At 37.4% G+C, this 12614-nt stretch overlaps 1 protein-coding gene and 1 pseudogene across 1 annotated transcript; both read right to left on the bottom strand.

Moving 5' to 3' along the window:
• Positions 1–1383: 1383 nt before the first annotated feature.
• MPS1 (multipolar spindle 1) lies at positions 1384–9752 on the bottom strand. Its single transcript, XM_077380622.1, has 10 exons — positions 9570–9752; positions 9430–9487; positions 9197–9352; positions 9048–9107; positions 8738–8817; positions 8581–8638; positions 6189–6302; positions 4366–4558; positions 2586–2656; positions 1384–1722 (listed from the first exon to the last, which is right to left on the bottom strand). Exons 1-10 carry the CDS (start codon positions 9684–9686, stop codon positions 1538–1540), a joined length of 1092 nt encoding a protein of 363 aa, XP_077236737.1. The 5' UTR covers positions 9687–9752; the 3' UTR covers positions 1384–1537.
• Positions 9753–10798: 1046 nt separating this feature from the next.
• Positions 10799–12316, bottom strand: LOC143878711 (pentatricopeptide repeat-containing protein At3g29230 pseudogene; annotated as a pseudogene).
• Positions 12317–12614: the final 298 nt, after the last annotated feature.

Raw genomic sequence — 12614 nt, 5'->3', positions numbered from 1 at the left:
CCCTGCTGTCTATAGAGGAACGGCATATTTAGGAAACATTTATTGGTTGGAGGGTTGTAATTATCTTATGGAAATGAATTTTGGCACACAACCTACTTACATTGTGGCCCATGAAATGGACGGTTTGGATCATCCTACGATGTAAGCCATACAGTACTTTTTAAAAAAAAAATACTCACTATCAAGACTTACACTATATAAAAACTCTCATAATCACATCATTTCCCTCTAAATCATGGGGAAACAGGGCGGGCCAAAATCACCCGGAAAATGTTATGGGTCATTAGGCATGGACCCGCACCCGGCCCGTGCGGGCCGGGTTGACCCAAGGGTCAATCGGAATTTTGATGTTCTTTTGAAGATATTTTTTTTGTATAGAGATTTGCTAGCAATCTTCGCCAAGGCTACTTGTATGCATGTCACGGCTGCAAAGATTGGCAGAAGTACGATGTGTGCAAAGGTGGCTTAGCAATAAATAATAATCATGCAGGTACTAAGTTTTAAATGAAAAATTACAGGAAAATGGAAGCAAAATAGCAAAATTACGAAAAAAAAAATATGGATGAGTGTAATAAAATATGACAATTACGGGAAAAAGTACAAAGAAAATTATTATGACAATTAGAGGCAAAAGAGGCATAAAAAGGAGACAACTGGCATCTTTTTTTTACTCACGTGCAAGGGCATATGAGAAGGGGAAATGACGAAAAAGAAGTAGTGAAAAAGGACATACGTGGGACTTTGACGGAAATTAAGGCAGGACACATAAGGCAGCAGGAAAGAACATGCCGAAAAATATAGGATTCCGCTTTTAGTATAGTAAGAATTACAACGAGGTGGCACCCTACTGAAGCCTCTGCCCATTAGATTCATATCCTTAGGTCCGAATTTATTACAAATCATGATTCATGACCTAGACATAGCCAAAAAAATCTGATGGGCGTCCAAGATCTCAATGGAGGGAAACCATGTATGAAAATGCCCTCCATATTTTGTGACCCTCAAAAACTCTACTCATGCCGACAAACAACATTTCATTTCTCTCTCTTTTCATTTCAATAACGATTCTCTTCTCTCTCAAGGTTTTTTTTCCATCCCATTCCCTAAACCGAAGCCCTAATTGATTGAATAAATCTAACCGTCCAATTAAAAAAGGGCAGCCCACTGCACGAGGCTCCCGCCATTGCGGGGTCTGGGGAGGGCTAGATATACACAGCCTTACCCCCTTTGCAGAGAGGCTGTTTCCATGACTTGAACCCGTGACCACCAGGTCACAGTGGAGCAACCTTACCGTTGCGCCAATACTCACAATGGAGCAACCTAACCGTCCAATTAGTGACCCAAGATAGGCAAGTTTAAAAAAAAAATAGAAATAGCCAATGATTCACATTCGGCAGGCAAATGTTTTATTGATCTAATAACGATGCAATGAACTATACATGGTGGACATCCAAATCAATTGAGCATAAGGCCCATTTTCAGAAAAAGAAAAAGAAAAAAAAGGATGAATTTTTTGAAATAAAAATGAAAGAGATAGTCAGTGTAACAGAGCTTCAAGGATATCAATGTCAAGGATCCCCTGGCGAGAAATTGAATCCACCTGTTTCAGCAGCTCCCCCTTTATTCTGTCCATGTACAACAAGTAAAGCCCATTCCTGCTTTCCAAGGCCTCCAATGCCTTGTGGGCTTGTAGAACCGACCTCACCCACTCTTCAAACAACCCTGCAATGAATCATATCATTTTCGATTTCGCGAATATATCTTGTTTTGGTACTCATTTTTAAGACAGGTGAAACAGAACATCCAAGAAATTAAGAATGTCGAACATGACGGCGAAACTTAAATGGATTTTGTTATATTTGTCAGATGGCTTAGGCCTCTGCGTGCTCGTAATTGTGCAGGTGAATTGCACAAGCAAATGGAGTACAGAAATTGTTCGCTACTTGAGTTCATTATCAATACTGATTTGTGTGGGTGTCTAACTGAAACTACTGAATTATAAGGGATGATCAGCATTGTTTTGTTGAGGATGAAACATGTAGATGATGAATTTTATTTTTCTACCATTAAAAAAATGAATTTTTTTTTTTCAACAATCATCCGATAGAGCCTGACAATTAAATGTTTGTATCTAATTGGCTCAGGTTGTTGAATTTTTAAGAATGAATACACCAACAGTATAAGATACTTTCTATGGCGCAGTATCTTTAAATGATCAAGAAATTATTCTTAGGAGTATGACATTCTTAATAAATTATTTTATACTGGGGACACATTCATCAATCTTTGTCCCAGATAATAGAAACACATAGGGACTGATACTTGAACGTCAAAGTCGACATTTTTTAGATTCCAGATGCTTTTAAAACTAACCAATTTTAGCATCGAATTCATATTACTTTTCCGTTGAAAGAAAATAATTGATAATAGACATGAATGAAAATTTTCAGGTATAGAACACATAAATATGAAATGAATACAGATAATATAGAAATTGTCACTGATGAAGCTGAGGTGGATCTACAGTAAATAACGACATAATTATAAACAAATATTCAATTGGAGACTGTGATTAAGAGACGTACCGTTTTCAAAAGCTTCATTACTTGCCCAAGTTTGTGTATAGTCCGATATCAAAAACTCAATAAGTTGGATCCTATTTTCAATGTAAGAGAATCAAATGAAAACACTATAGTTGAAACCAAAACATCAAGAGCGAAAATAAAAATTTTGTCATTCATCTTTGTGATTTAAACTTAATAAGGTTATTTTAGTAACCTCCAAAAATTACTCTTGCAATCCAAATCTACTCATAACAAACAATATCTTTAATTATCAGATATCCAAGCCTCAACTACTAGATAAAAACATGGATAATAGGTAACATGGTCTTTCACAGTCAATAAGATTCAAGTTAATGATATTTAACCAGACTCCTTGTGTGTATTTGGTGTATCATGAACCAGTCGGATGTTGCTGATATAGGTGTGAGACATGATATGCAAATACATTCCTACATTACACATGATTTTCTAAATCTTTTCACTTAAATTTTTACAAACAAGACAAATATATTTCAAAGTGAACAGAAATTGATGGAACTAGAAATCAAAAGAGTCGATGTGGAATTGAAATTGCAAAACTTGACAGAGAAAATGAAACCCCAAAATATAATTGTTCATAGTGAATTAGTCGCAAAGCTAAGCGTAGAATTCCAAGCTTAGAAATAAGAGGTTCTGGATGAGTTTTATTGATGGACTTAGGTAACTTTGATCTCCTTCAATTAATCTTATTTTTCATAGATTAACCATTAAAAATTTGAAAATAAAGGCTGGCTAAAACATCAATTTAGCCTCCATCAGGACATAGATGCAATGAGAGATCAGTTGACCTAAATCATTCTTGAACACGACAATTTTTTGCAGGAGTTGGGAATGAATAGCAGTACTAACTAAGCCATTTATAAAGTTTCTAGATAAATACTAAAGCACTGGAGTGCTCTGAGTTCGATGAATACCAAAAATGAAACAGAAAATGTAAAAGCTAACTATTTAAATTCAGCAGTGCCAGTAAGCTTTTAAACCAGACGTCAATCTCCTAAATGTCAACTCAACTGATTGATTGATCCTATAAGCTAGATTGAGATTTCAGATGAAACAGGGATGCAGGTGTCGGGAAAAATAGCATTATTGAACAAGCCTCTCATAAATTCTCTCTAGCCAAAAGTCTTAATGCCTCACATTCTGCTTGTAAATGGTTTTACAAGTCTGGATCACATCGATATAACAGCACGAAACCAATCTTGCAAAAGCTAACTGTTTTAATTTCAGTTGTTCCGGTAAGCTGTTAAATCATAGATTTCAGTCTCCAAGACATCAACTTTCAATGAATTGCTTTCAAATTTCAACATCCAAATAAATTATCAGATAAGTTACGGACAACTATACAAGTAGGTGTGGCTAAACTGAACAACATTGCATGGAAGAATCAATTAAATTTGATTTCAGAGTCAAGCTAGTTGCAAAAAGTTTAACTCACAAGATAAAGTGATTTTTATTGAGGAATGAGGTAATCATGAGCTGGTTAAATAAGCCTTCTTTGTTATGACACAGACCAAAATACAGACAATAGAATATTCATAGTCGCAACAAAAGTTTTAAGGTTCCGGTTCCAATGTTTATTTCTATTAATAGATTTCAGAGTCAAGCTAGTTGCAAAAACTTTAACTCACAAGATAAAGTGATTTTTATTGAGGAATGAGGTAATCATGAGCTGGTTAAACAAGTCTTCTTTGTTATGACACTGACCAAAATACAGACAATAGAATATTCATAGTCGCAACATGTAGACCTGTAAAGTACTTACATCATAAACATGCAGCTATGCATATTAGGGAAAGCATCATCAAAGGGATCCATAAAAACCAAGCTGTCTGCAAGTACAGAAATCCTTTGAGAAACAAAAAGCATTGCCCGTTGACCAACATATGGCTCACTTCCCAGCTTACGAATTACATGCTGAACATAGGATTTGGCATCAGAACCAGAATTTGTTGATCCTGTAACAGATAAATAGAAACATAATTAGACTGTAAAGCAAATCGCAAGCCTCTTTTGTTGCAATTATATTAGCCAAAAATTCACACATATGTAACATATGAGTTTACTGGATGTTTGATATTTTGCTGTGTTTAAGACATTAAGTATATTTGACATAAAGTAATTGTGAATCTGTGATATAAGAGGAAAGAAGTGTGAGCATTTTCCATCTCAACGCCCATAGACTGTGGAGTTATTTAAGATTCAGCTAAAAGAAGGGACAACTACTTGGAATGTGAAATGACTAGCATACAACTCATGTTGTATGCTAGTCAGTACACATGACTGCTTTTCCATGGATAATAATAGGAGGGCATACAATTACAGAGCAGGGGACGTAATGCCTAATTATGGAGCCTGTGGCTTGTCAAGGGCTTTGCAAGAGAAACCATTGGTCAATTATTACCTCAGAAACCTATGATAAAAGACTTCATAATTTTCCTCTTTGTTGATAACTGTAAGACAAGTGCAAGCAGAACAATGCAGGGGGGGTGCCAAACCAGGACAACCTTTGGCAGCACCTTGCATGCAGGCTAGATCGCACAGGTGGTCTAACTCATAGTTGCTAGAGTGGAAAGAAAATGTGATAAGCGACACCAGAAGCGGAAGCGAGAAGCGGTGGATCTAAAAATGAGAAAATGTGGAAAGCTAACAGCTCTAACGAAAGTAAAGAGGAATCATGTGGGAAGCATCATAGAAACTCAACAATGAAGAATGTATAAGGCTAATTGGAAATGAACAAGATGCAACAGAAGGGGATAGAGTTATAGTAGGTTAGGGAGGAAGGGTTAATAAAGATTAGGGTGGGTTAATGCAGGTTACGGTTACCCTTACAAGTAGTAAAGAGGATTTCACAGCTGAATAGAATTACAAGTTTTAGGAATTTATAATTTTACATGTTTTATTCATTCTAGATTTACTATTAAACTTTTGGAAAAAGACCTACTAAGTTTTATTTGAAACTTATGACGAGTTTTAAGTTTTAAATACACTCCAACATTATCAAAATGAGAAAAGAATCTTATAGGAAAAAATAATCAGCTAAACAAGAAGCCTACTCTTAATTATGATGAAGCGTGTAGGAAGCACACTTCCCCTAAATTTGGTATGGGAGAAGAATTTAGCTCCCAAGGAAGCTTTCATGGAAGCAAGCTTCTCACCCAACTAGGAAACTTTCGGTAACTATAGTCTGGCCCACATGCAGAGTGAACAGCCAGAGCCCAGAGGCCGTGCCGACCCACATCCCCTCTGTGGCTACCACAAAACATTTTCCTAACTATAATGGCAAGACTTAGCACATGACAAGATTCAATTTAAAAGGAAAAAGAACAGCTAAATTTCTATATATTTTCTGGACATTGCCTCCCAACCATGACCATTTTTGTTTGCAGAAAAGGAGTTTCTTAGACCATTGGTCCTAAGGAACAGAACAATGAAATCAATGAAAGACAACGAGTACTTCAGAAATCCAATTACAAGATCATTGGAATAGAAAATGCCATTGTGAATTGAGCTACAGGTACTTACCATTTCTTTCTTGGGGGTTAAACATTCTTGAAAATGCCATTGTGAATTAAGCAAGGTACTTACCATCTCTTTCTTGAGGGTTAAACATTCTTCTTAGTAAATGCATAATCAACCTGCTGACAATCTCTTCAATGAGCTCACTCTCTTTTTTCCTTGACAACAAAGTCTTCAGTGAAGCTTCAAACAAACAACCACGAATCAGTCGTAGAGCAGATACAAATTTAGACTGTAGAACCCAAATTTAGAAGAAAAAAAGGTATGGTCATAGATATTCAGTAGAAGCATGTTTTTGCAGTCATTCCATGTGGCACTCCTCTGACAATAAGAGAGCCTTTGTTCGATGTGATTTTGTTGTCGAAAACAATAGGAGACAAAGTTACAACTTACAAGTACAACACCAAAAGGTACACTAGATTGCAGGACAGCCTTTCTCATCTGAAAGAAAAACTAAAGAATCGAATCCATGAACTTGGATTGTTTGTGACAAATCAAGAAAAAAAATTGATTGGCAGATAATGAAGTTGAGAAGTTCCCCCAAAACTTCATAAGGCACCACCGAATGCCTTCTAAATACGGAAATACCTTGAACTAATTGATTGTATCACGGCTGCAGCCACAGGTTAAAAATCCTGAAAGCGAGTAACAAAACAGGGAACTGAACTCCCCAAGAAACTAAAATTTTTCAATATCAGCAAGGTGACTTGACCTAGTCTAGACTATCAAATCCTTCAAACTCAGGTGGATTCCTACTCCAAATCAAACAAAAAAAAAAAGAGTAACTTGAACACATTCAAGTGTCCAAATTGGTTAGCAATTCACAAAGTTAGTTCCCGGAATCCAGTAGAACAGCAACCAAAATACATGGCTGGTTGAAATTTTAAATATGATTCACATCAAAAGACTCGGATGTGGATTCAGAGCCATATTCAACTTCACAGGATCATTTCAAAAAGAAAACAAAGATGTGAATAATATTAAAGATCTGGAGGAAGCATACTATGATGTCACTAACCCATGGAAATGCCAGATCTTAAATGAACCATCTCATGGCAAAGATTTCTGAGATGCAAAATGCTGTAGGCTGTAGCTATTACATAACTTAGTTTCATCATCACAGTTGACACATCTTTTACCCATAATCTAGTTTTAGGAACGAATTCACAAGCAAATACACACCTCTACTACAACTAAACATTAGAAACATTAACATGAACAATTCTTTTACCAAGTAGACACAAGATAACATCCACCTTTTCTAAGAGATGATAAAACACAAGTTCCCAAACACATAGTCAAGAAACCTCAACCAGCATAGTCATACACCTTTTCCATATCCAGAATCGATATTAGACTGGTCTTCTATTTCCATATCTTGAGTCTAAGCGTTCATGAGCCACAATATCTAGAAGCAGCCCATCCTTTAGGAAGGGAACACTCACACTGCAAACCTCAAAAGACACTAACTAAGGTATCCAGTAAGCTCCAAAGTCCTTGAGATTATTGGCCTTGTACTTAAGGCACCTAGGTCGCTGAAATTCATAGCTTTATAGAACCAAGCTCCTTTCATAAGCCAGTAATTTGCTTCATTAGTGTACTAAATGCATGTGGATATTTAAAAAACTGTCAAATCTGATTTGTTTACACATAACCAGATCCAAGAATCTCGATAAATTGAACACAGAAAGATAAGGTGAAAATTTGCTGAAATTGTCCGCACTGTCACTCAATAAAAGAAATTTCTTAGTCCACCCCCAAAAAACATGCAAAAACTGGGGTTAAATGAAAATTTGATCGGCTTGCAACCGTTTCATTAATAATAATTAATAAACAAACAAATATTCAAGAGCCCTCAGTTAGTCAACTCAATTTGAAAGCGCCACAATCTATCTTAAACAAGGATCATAACTTGAAAGAAAAAAGTAGTAAAACTAATGATCGCACAGATAAGAAGATGAGCTGAAATTTTTTTGATCCAATTGGGACCATCTCATTATCGAAGCTTCATAAGCAATCAATGTGCCATCTTTAAATGATTTAGACTCTTACTAAGTTATTTTCCAAAAAGAAAAACTAATAAATGTTTCCCAACTTTCTTGAACTTACCCTTAACAGATAGGCTGGTAATAGGACCTACAATAAAGGAACATCGGAACATCACATAGTACCTTCAACAGTCATTATCTAGATTTCAAATGTTTGGACACTAACTTCAAGGAGATGCAGCAAGTAAGAAGTGGCAGAACAATAAAAGTAAATAATCAGTTTGAAAAAGAAGAGCAAGATGTAGGTGCACAAACATCAAGTTGTCAACTAAAATGTACCTATGAAGCCATATTAGCGATGCAAAATATTCTGAGTAAAAAAATAAAGGAAAATGTGAAAAAAAGAACCAGGCAATAACTATAGTTGATTTAATTACAATTTAATATTCATGTATGACTAATATGGATTTTACCTAAAATGAAGTCTACAGCTTGATGAGACAATGTAGAAAACTGAGGGTAATTATCCACCTGCAAAACAATATGGAACTCTTGAAAATTGAAACAGAAAATGTTTCCCTAAAATTATGTAAAAGGAAAGATTATAGCATGAAAGTAGTGTAATCTAACATGAAAAACAGTGCTGGAAAGCTCCACCAAGAAATCAGCTGAAGTACTAAGTCTCTCTATCTCATCTTCACCATTTAACTCTGAAATTATATCAACAAAATACATTGAGAGTGCTTAAAACTTGGCCTAAATCTAAAATAACTTTTCCTATTTATAAATGATTCCCAACATTTCATATGAGAAGAAAAGTTGTGTTAACATCTGAACCGCTAGATTAAGGTAAACAAAGCTACTAAACATCCTCCTTATAAAAAAACAAAAAAAACTAATTAGCATTGGTAAAATGGATAAAAAGGATGTGAGTAAGCGCCTATAGTATGTCTTTGCCGAACAGAATCATCTGATTTCTTCTTCCTTTTCTTCCACCGCACTAAAAAAAAAAAAAACATTTTAGAAGAAAAAAAGAAACAAAAATAATAAAAAACAGAAACCTAAATCTGAAATTCGTAGTCAAACAACCTTGTCTTAGAAATCTGCGATGCAAAATCTCATTGATTCGAAAACCGCCCTCAGCATCTCCCAAATGCAATCGGCTAGGGCTCAATTTACCGCAATTATCAAAGAAATAGCACTTACAACAAACGGTTTCCAGGGACGGATCGTATTGCTTTCCATCTAAAATCGAAACAAAAAAAGATCATAAGGAAATTGAAAACGAGCAGCAAAGGACAATGAAAATGTGGAAATGTTACCTTCGATTTCCTTGATTTCTTCTCTGAGTCTCAGCAGTTCTTGCTTTCTTTCCTTTGCCTGTAATTCAATGAAGAGAGGAACGAGATCAGGGTTTCTTGTTTTGTAGAGAGAGAGAGAGAGAGAGAGAGAGAGAGAATACCTTTCGCTTCCAGCGTTGGGCACTGGATTGGGAAGAGTCAGGATTTAGAAGCAGTTTTGATCGGAGAAGTGCAATCGCGATGGCGAGCTTGAGGCACGTACTTGGATTCGGATCCATCTCTCTCTCTCTCTCTCTCTCTCTCTCTCTCTCCCTCCCTCCCGCACTTTTCTTCCTTCTTTTGAATCTTTGTACATTTGTAGTTATACTCCTTCTATTTTGCCGATGATCCCACTCTCTTTATTTACAGTTCTACAACATGGTCATATTTATACTAGGGATTTGCTAGGGACTATTGCAGAAGGCATTTTGAGCCTCGGCTATTGCATGTGAGAGCAGCCACACAGGCTCAGATTTTGTCTTATTCATTTGATTTATCTGAGGTGGCTGCTCTCACATACAACAGCCCAGGCCCAAAATGCCTACTGCGATTGTCCCTAGCAAATCGTTTCCGAACCCGAGCTTGAAACGGACAGATCTAGACACATTACCAGGAGGATCTACATATATATATTAGATCCTGATCATAGGATCCGAAATTAGCTGAAATGGATGGTCCGATTTAAAATGGATAGCGACCAAGACATAGGAACTAGAATCCAATGGATGGAATTAGGATTATCCAATTTGAGTTGACGTTAAAAAGCATTAAAGTTTGCCGCATACCCTCTTTTAAAAGGGTGCGAATTATCCTACAGGGGGTGTGAATTTATCATCGCCCAAAATATAATATAACCCACTTTGTTCCAAGATCCAAATGATTAAGTTGCCTAGGCGTAAATAGGCCTGGCCAATAAAATAATCTCTGTAGGATAATCATCTCTATAGGATGATCCTAACGTTCCGATCTATAGATGGAAGACACCATAAATCAGGGAGTTACGAGACTTAAATAAGCCTGGCCAATAAAATCATCTCCATAGGATGATCCTAACCCTCGGATCTATAGATGGGCATGGCCAAAAAAATCATCTCCGATCCTAACCGTCCGATCCATAGACGGACGACACCGTATATAAACCTCTACAGATGAGAGAGTTATGACTTATGAACCTAACCCTCCGATCCAAACTGTATTTGAGCCTAAGAAACCTTTTTCTCTAGGTTTGTGAAATTTGACATACGAAGTAGTTAGTATGTGACAGTATACTAGGTACAAGCTGAGTTCATCTAAGCAACTTGAACATGCAAAATCAAACAGCTGTTTTATCCCACCTCAATATTAACTTAATCTAATTGATCTCTCCAGCCAAAAACCTATACATTCTACCATTAACCCCAATCACACTGCAACCCGCTGTTTTACTAATCCCTGCATCGTTCATCATTCCTCTCCATCTATCTGCTTCTTCCCATCTACCACAAGCTGCATACAAGTTAGCCAACATCATATACTGTCCATCACTCAAACAGTCCGCCTTGGCCGCCACCTGCCTAGCCACCATCTCTCCCACCTCCAAATTCCGATGAATTGTGCAAGCACCAAGCAAAGCACCCAAAACAGTCACTCCTGGCTCAAATGGCATTCCCTCTACAACCTCAAAAGCCCAATTGAGAAACCCGGCTCGACCAAGAAGATCAACCACACATCCATAGTGCTCCGACTTAGGTGGGATACCATATTCCATTTTCATGCCCTTGAAGAGTCCGTAGCCCTCCTCAACCAATCCTCCATGGCTACATGCACTCAGAAGGGCTATAAATGTTATATCATCCGGCTTTACGCCTCTATTTTCCATGTCAGAGAAGAGCTTGATGGAATCTTTGGCGTAGCCATGGATGGCGAGCCCCGAAATCATCGAATTCCAACAGTAGATATCCTTATCTTGAAACTTGTAGAACACTAGTAGAGCTCCTTCAATGTTTCCACACTTGGCATACATATCAATGAGGGCTGTCGCTACACAGGGATTCAATGTAAGTCCCAATTCTGCAGCACGGATGTGAATTTCTCTACCCATTTCCAAAAAACCCATCTGGGCACAAGCAGATAAGATACTCACCAGAGTTAAATGATTGGGTTTAACATCCCCAGCCTCCATCTCAAAGAACAAATCAATGGCGTCAACGTAATGTTGGTTGTGTAAGTACCCTGCGATGATCGTGTTCCAAGAGATTACACTTCTTTCAGGCATCCGATCAAATACCAGACGTGCCGAATCAATCTTCCCCGCCTTGACATAACTTGAAATCATCAAGTTCCATGAAATGACATCTCTAACAGGAAATTTGTTGAAAATCAGCTCTGCAGAATCAGCACTTCTGATAATTGCATAGCCAAACAACATGATATTGAAGGACACTTGATCCTTCACAGGCATTAGATCAAACAATTCAAGAGCATTGTCCATTTGCCCAGAAGAGGCATAGGCGTCAAGCATAGAGTTCCAACAAACTAAATCCTTTTGATGTATCTTCTCAAATACTAGACGAGCATTCCCTACATGCCCGAGAGTAGAGTACATGTTGATCAGAGCTGTTTGGACAAAAACATGGGAAGAGAAACCAGTCTTTATAGTCTGGCCATGAAGGGTAGCCCCAATAAGCAGAGATGGAAGATGGGTTGCCACTTTCAACAAGATCGGAAATGTAAAATTGTCACCATGGTTGCCAGCGTCTTGCATTTTGATGTACGTCAAGACAGCTTGGTCTAAATTACCGTCAAGAGCGTGGCGCTTGATAATAGCATTCCATCTCCGTTGCTTTGGAACAGGGGGCATGCCGCCAGCACAAAGAGCTGAGGCAGCCATTCAACTCTACTAGAAGACCGCTGAAGGAGAGGAACGAATCCACATGGGCTAACTTTACATTCCAAAGCATGTGAAAAGGACAGATATTTGGATAATGTGGCATTTCTTTGTAAAAGTAAGGGGCCTTTTGGATACGAGGATTTTAGAATCTTGGATTTCCTCAAAATTATAGATGGGCGACGAGAGAAGAAAGAGACCAGCCGTCATTTTTTTTATTTCTCGCCCTTCTTTCCGGCAGCAAGTGAACAGGCGATCATTCACATGTTTCCACGTTTTAGAAATCCCAGGATAGGGGACA

This window comes from Tasmannia lanceolata, unplaced genomic scaffold (genome assembly GCF_043159265.1).
Source record: "Tasmannia lanceolata isolate RefF3 unplaced genomic scaffold, GAP_Taslan_0.1 ptg000006l, whole genome shotgun sequence".
Taxonomy (NCBI): Eukaryota; Viridiplantae; Streptophyta; class Magnoliopsida; order Canellales; family Winteraceae; genus Tasmannia; species Tasmannia lanceolata.
Note: the sequence above shows the minus strand (reverse complement) of the source record. Positions and strands in the feature narration are given on the sequence as shown.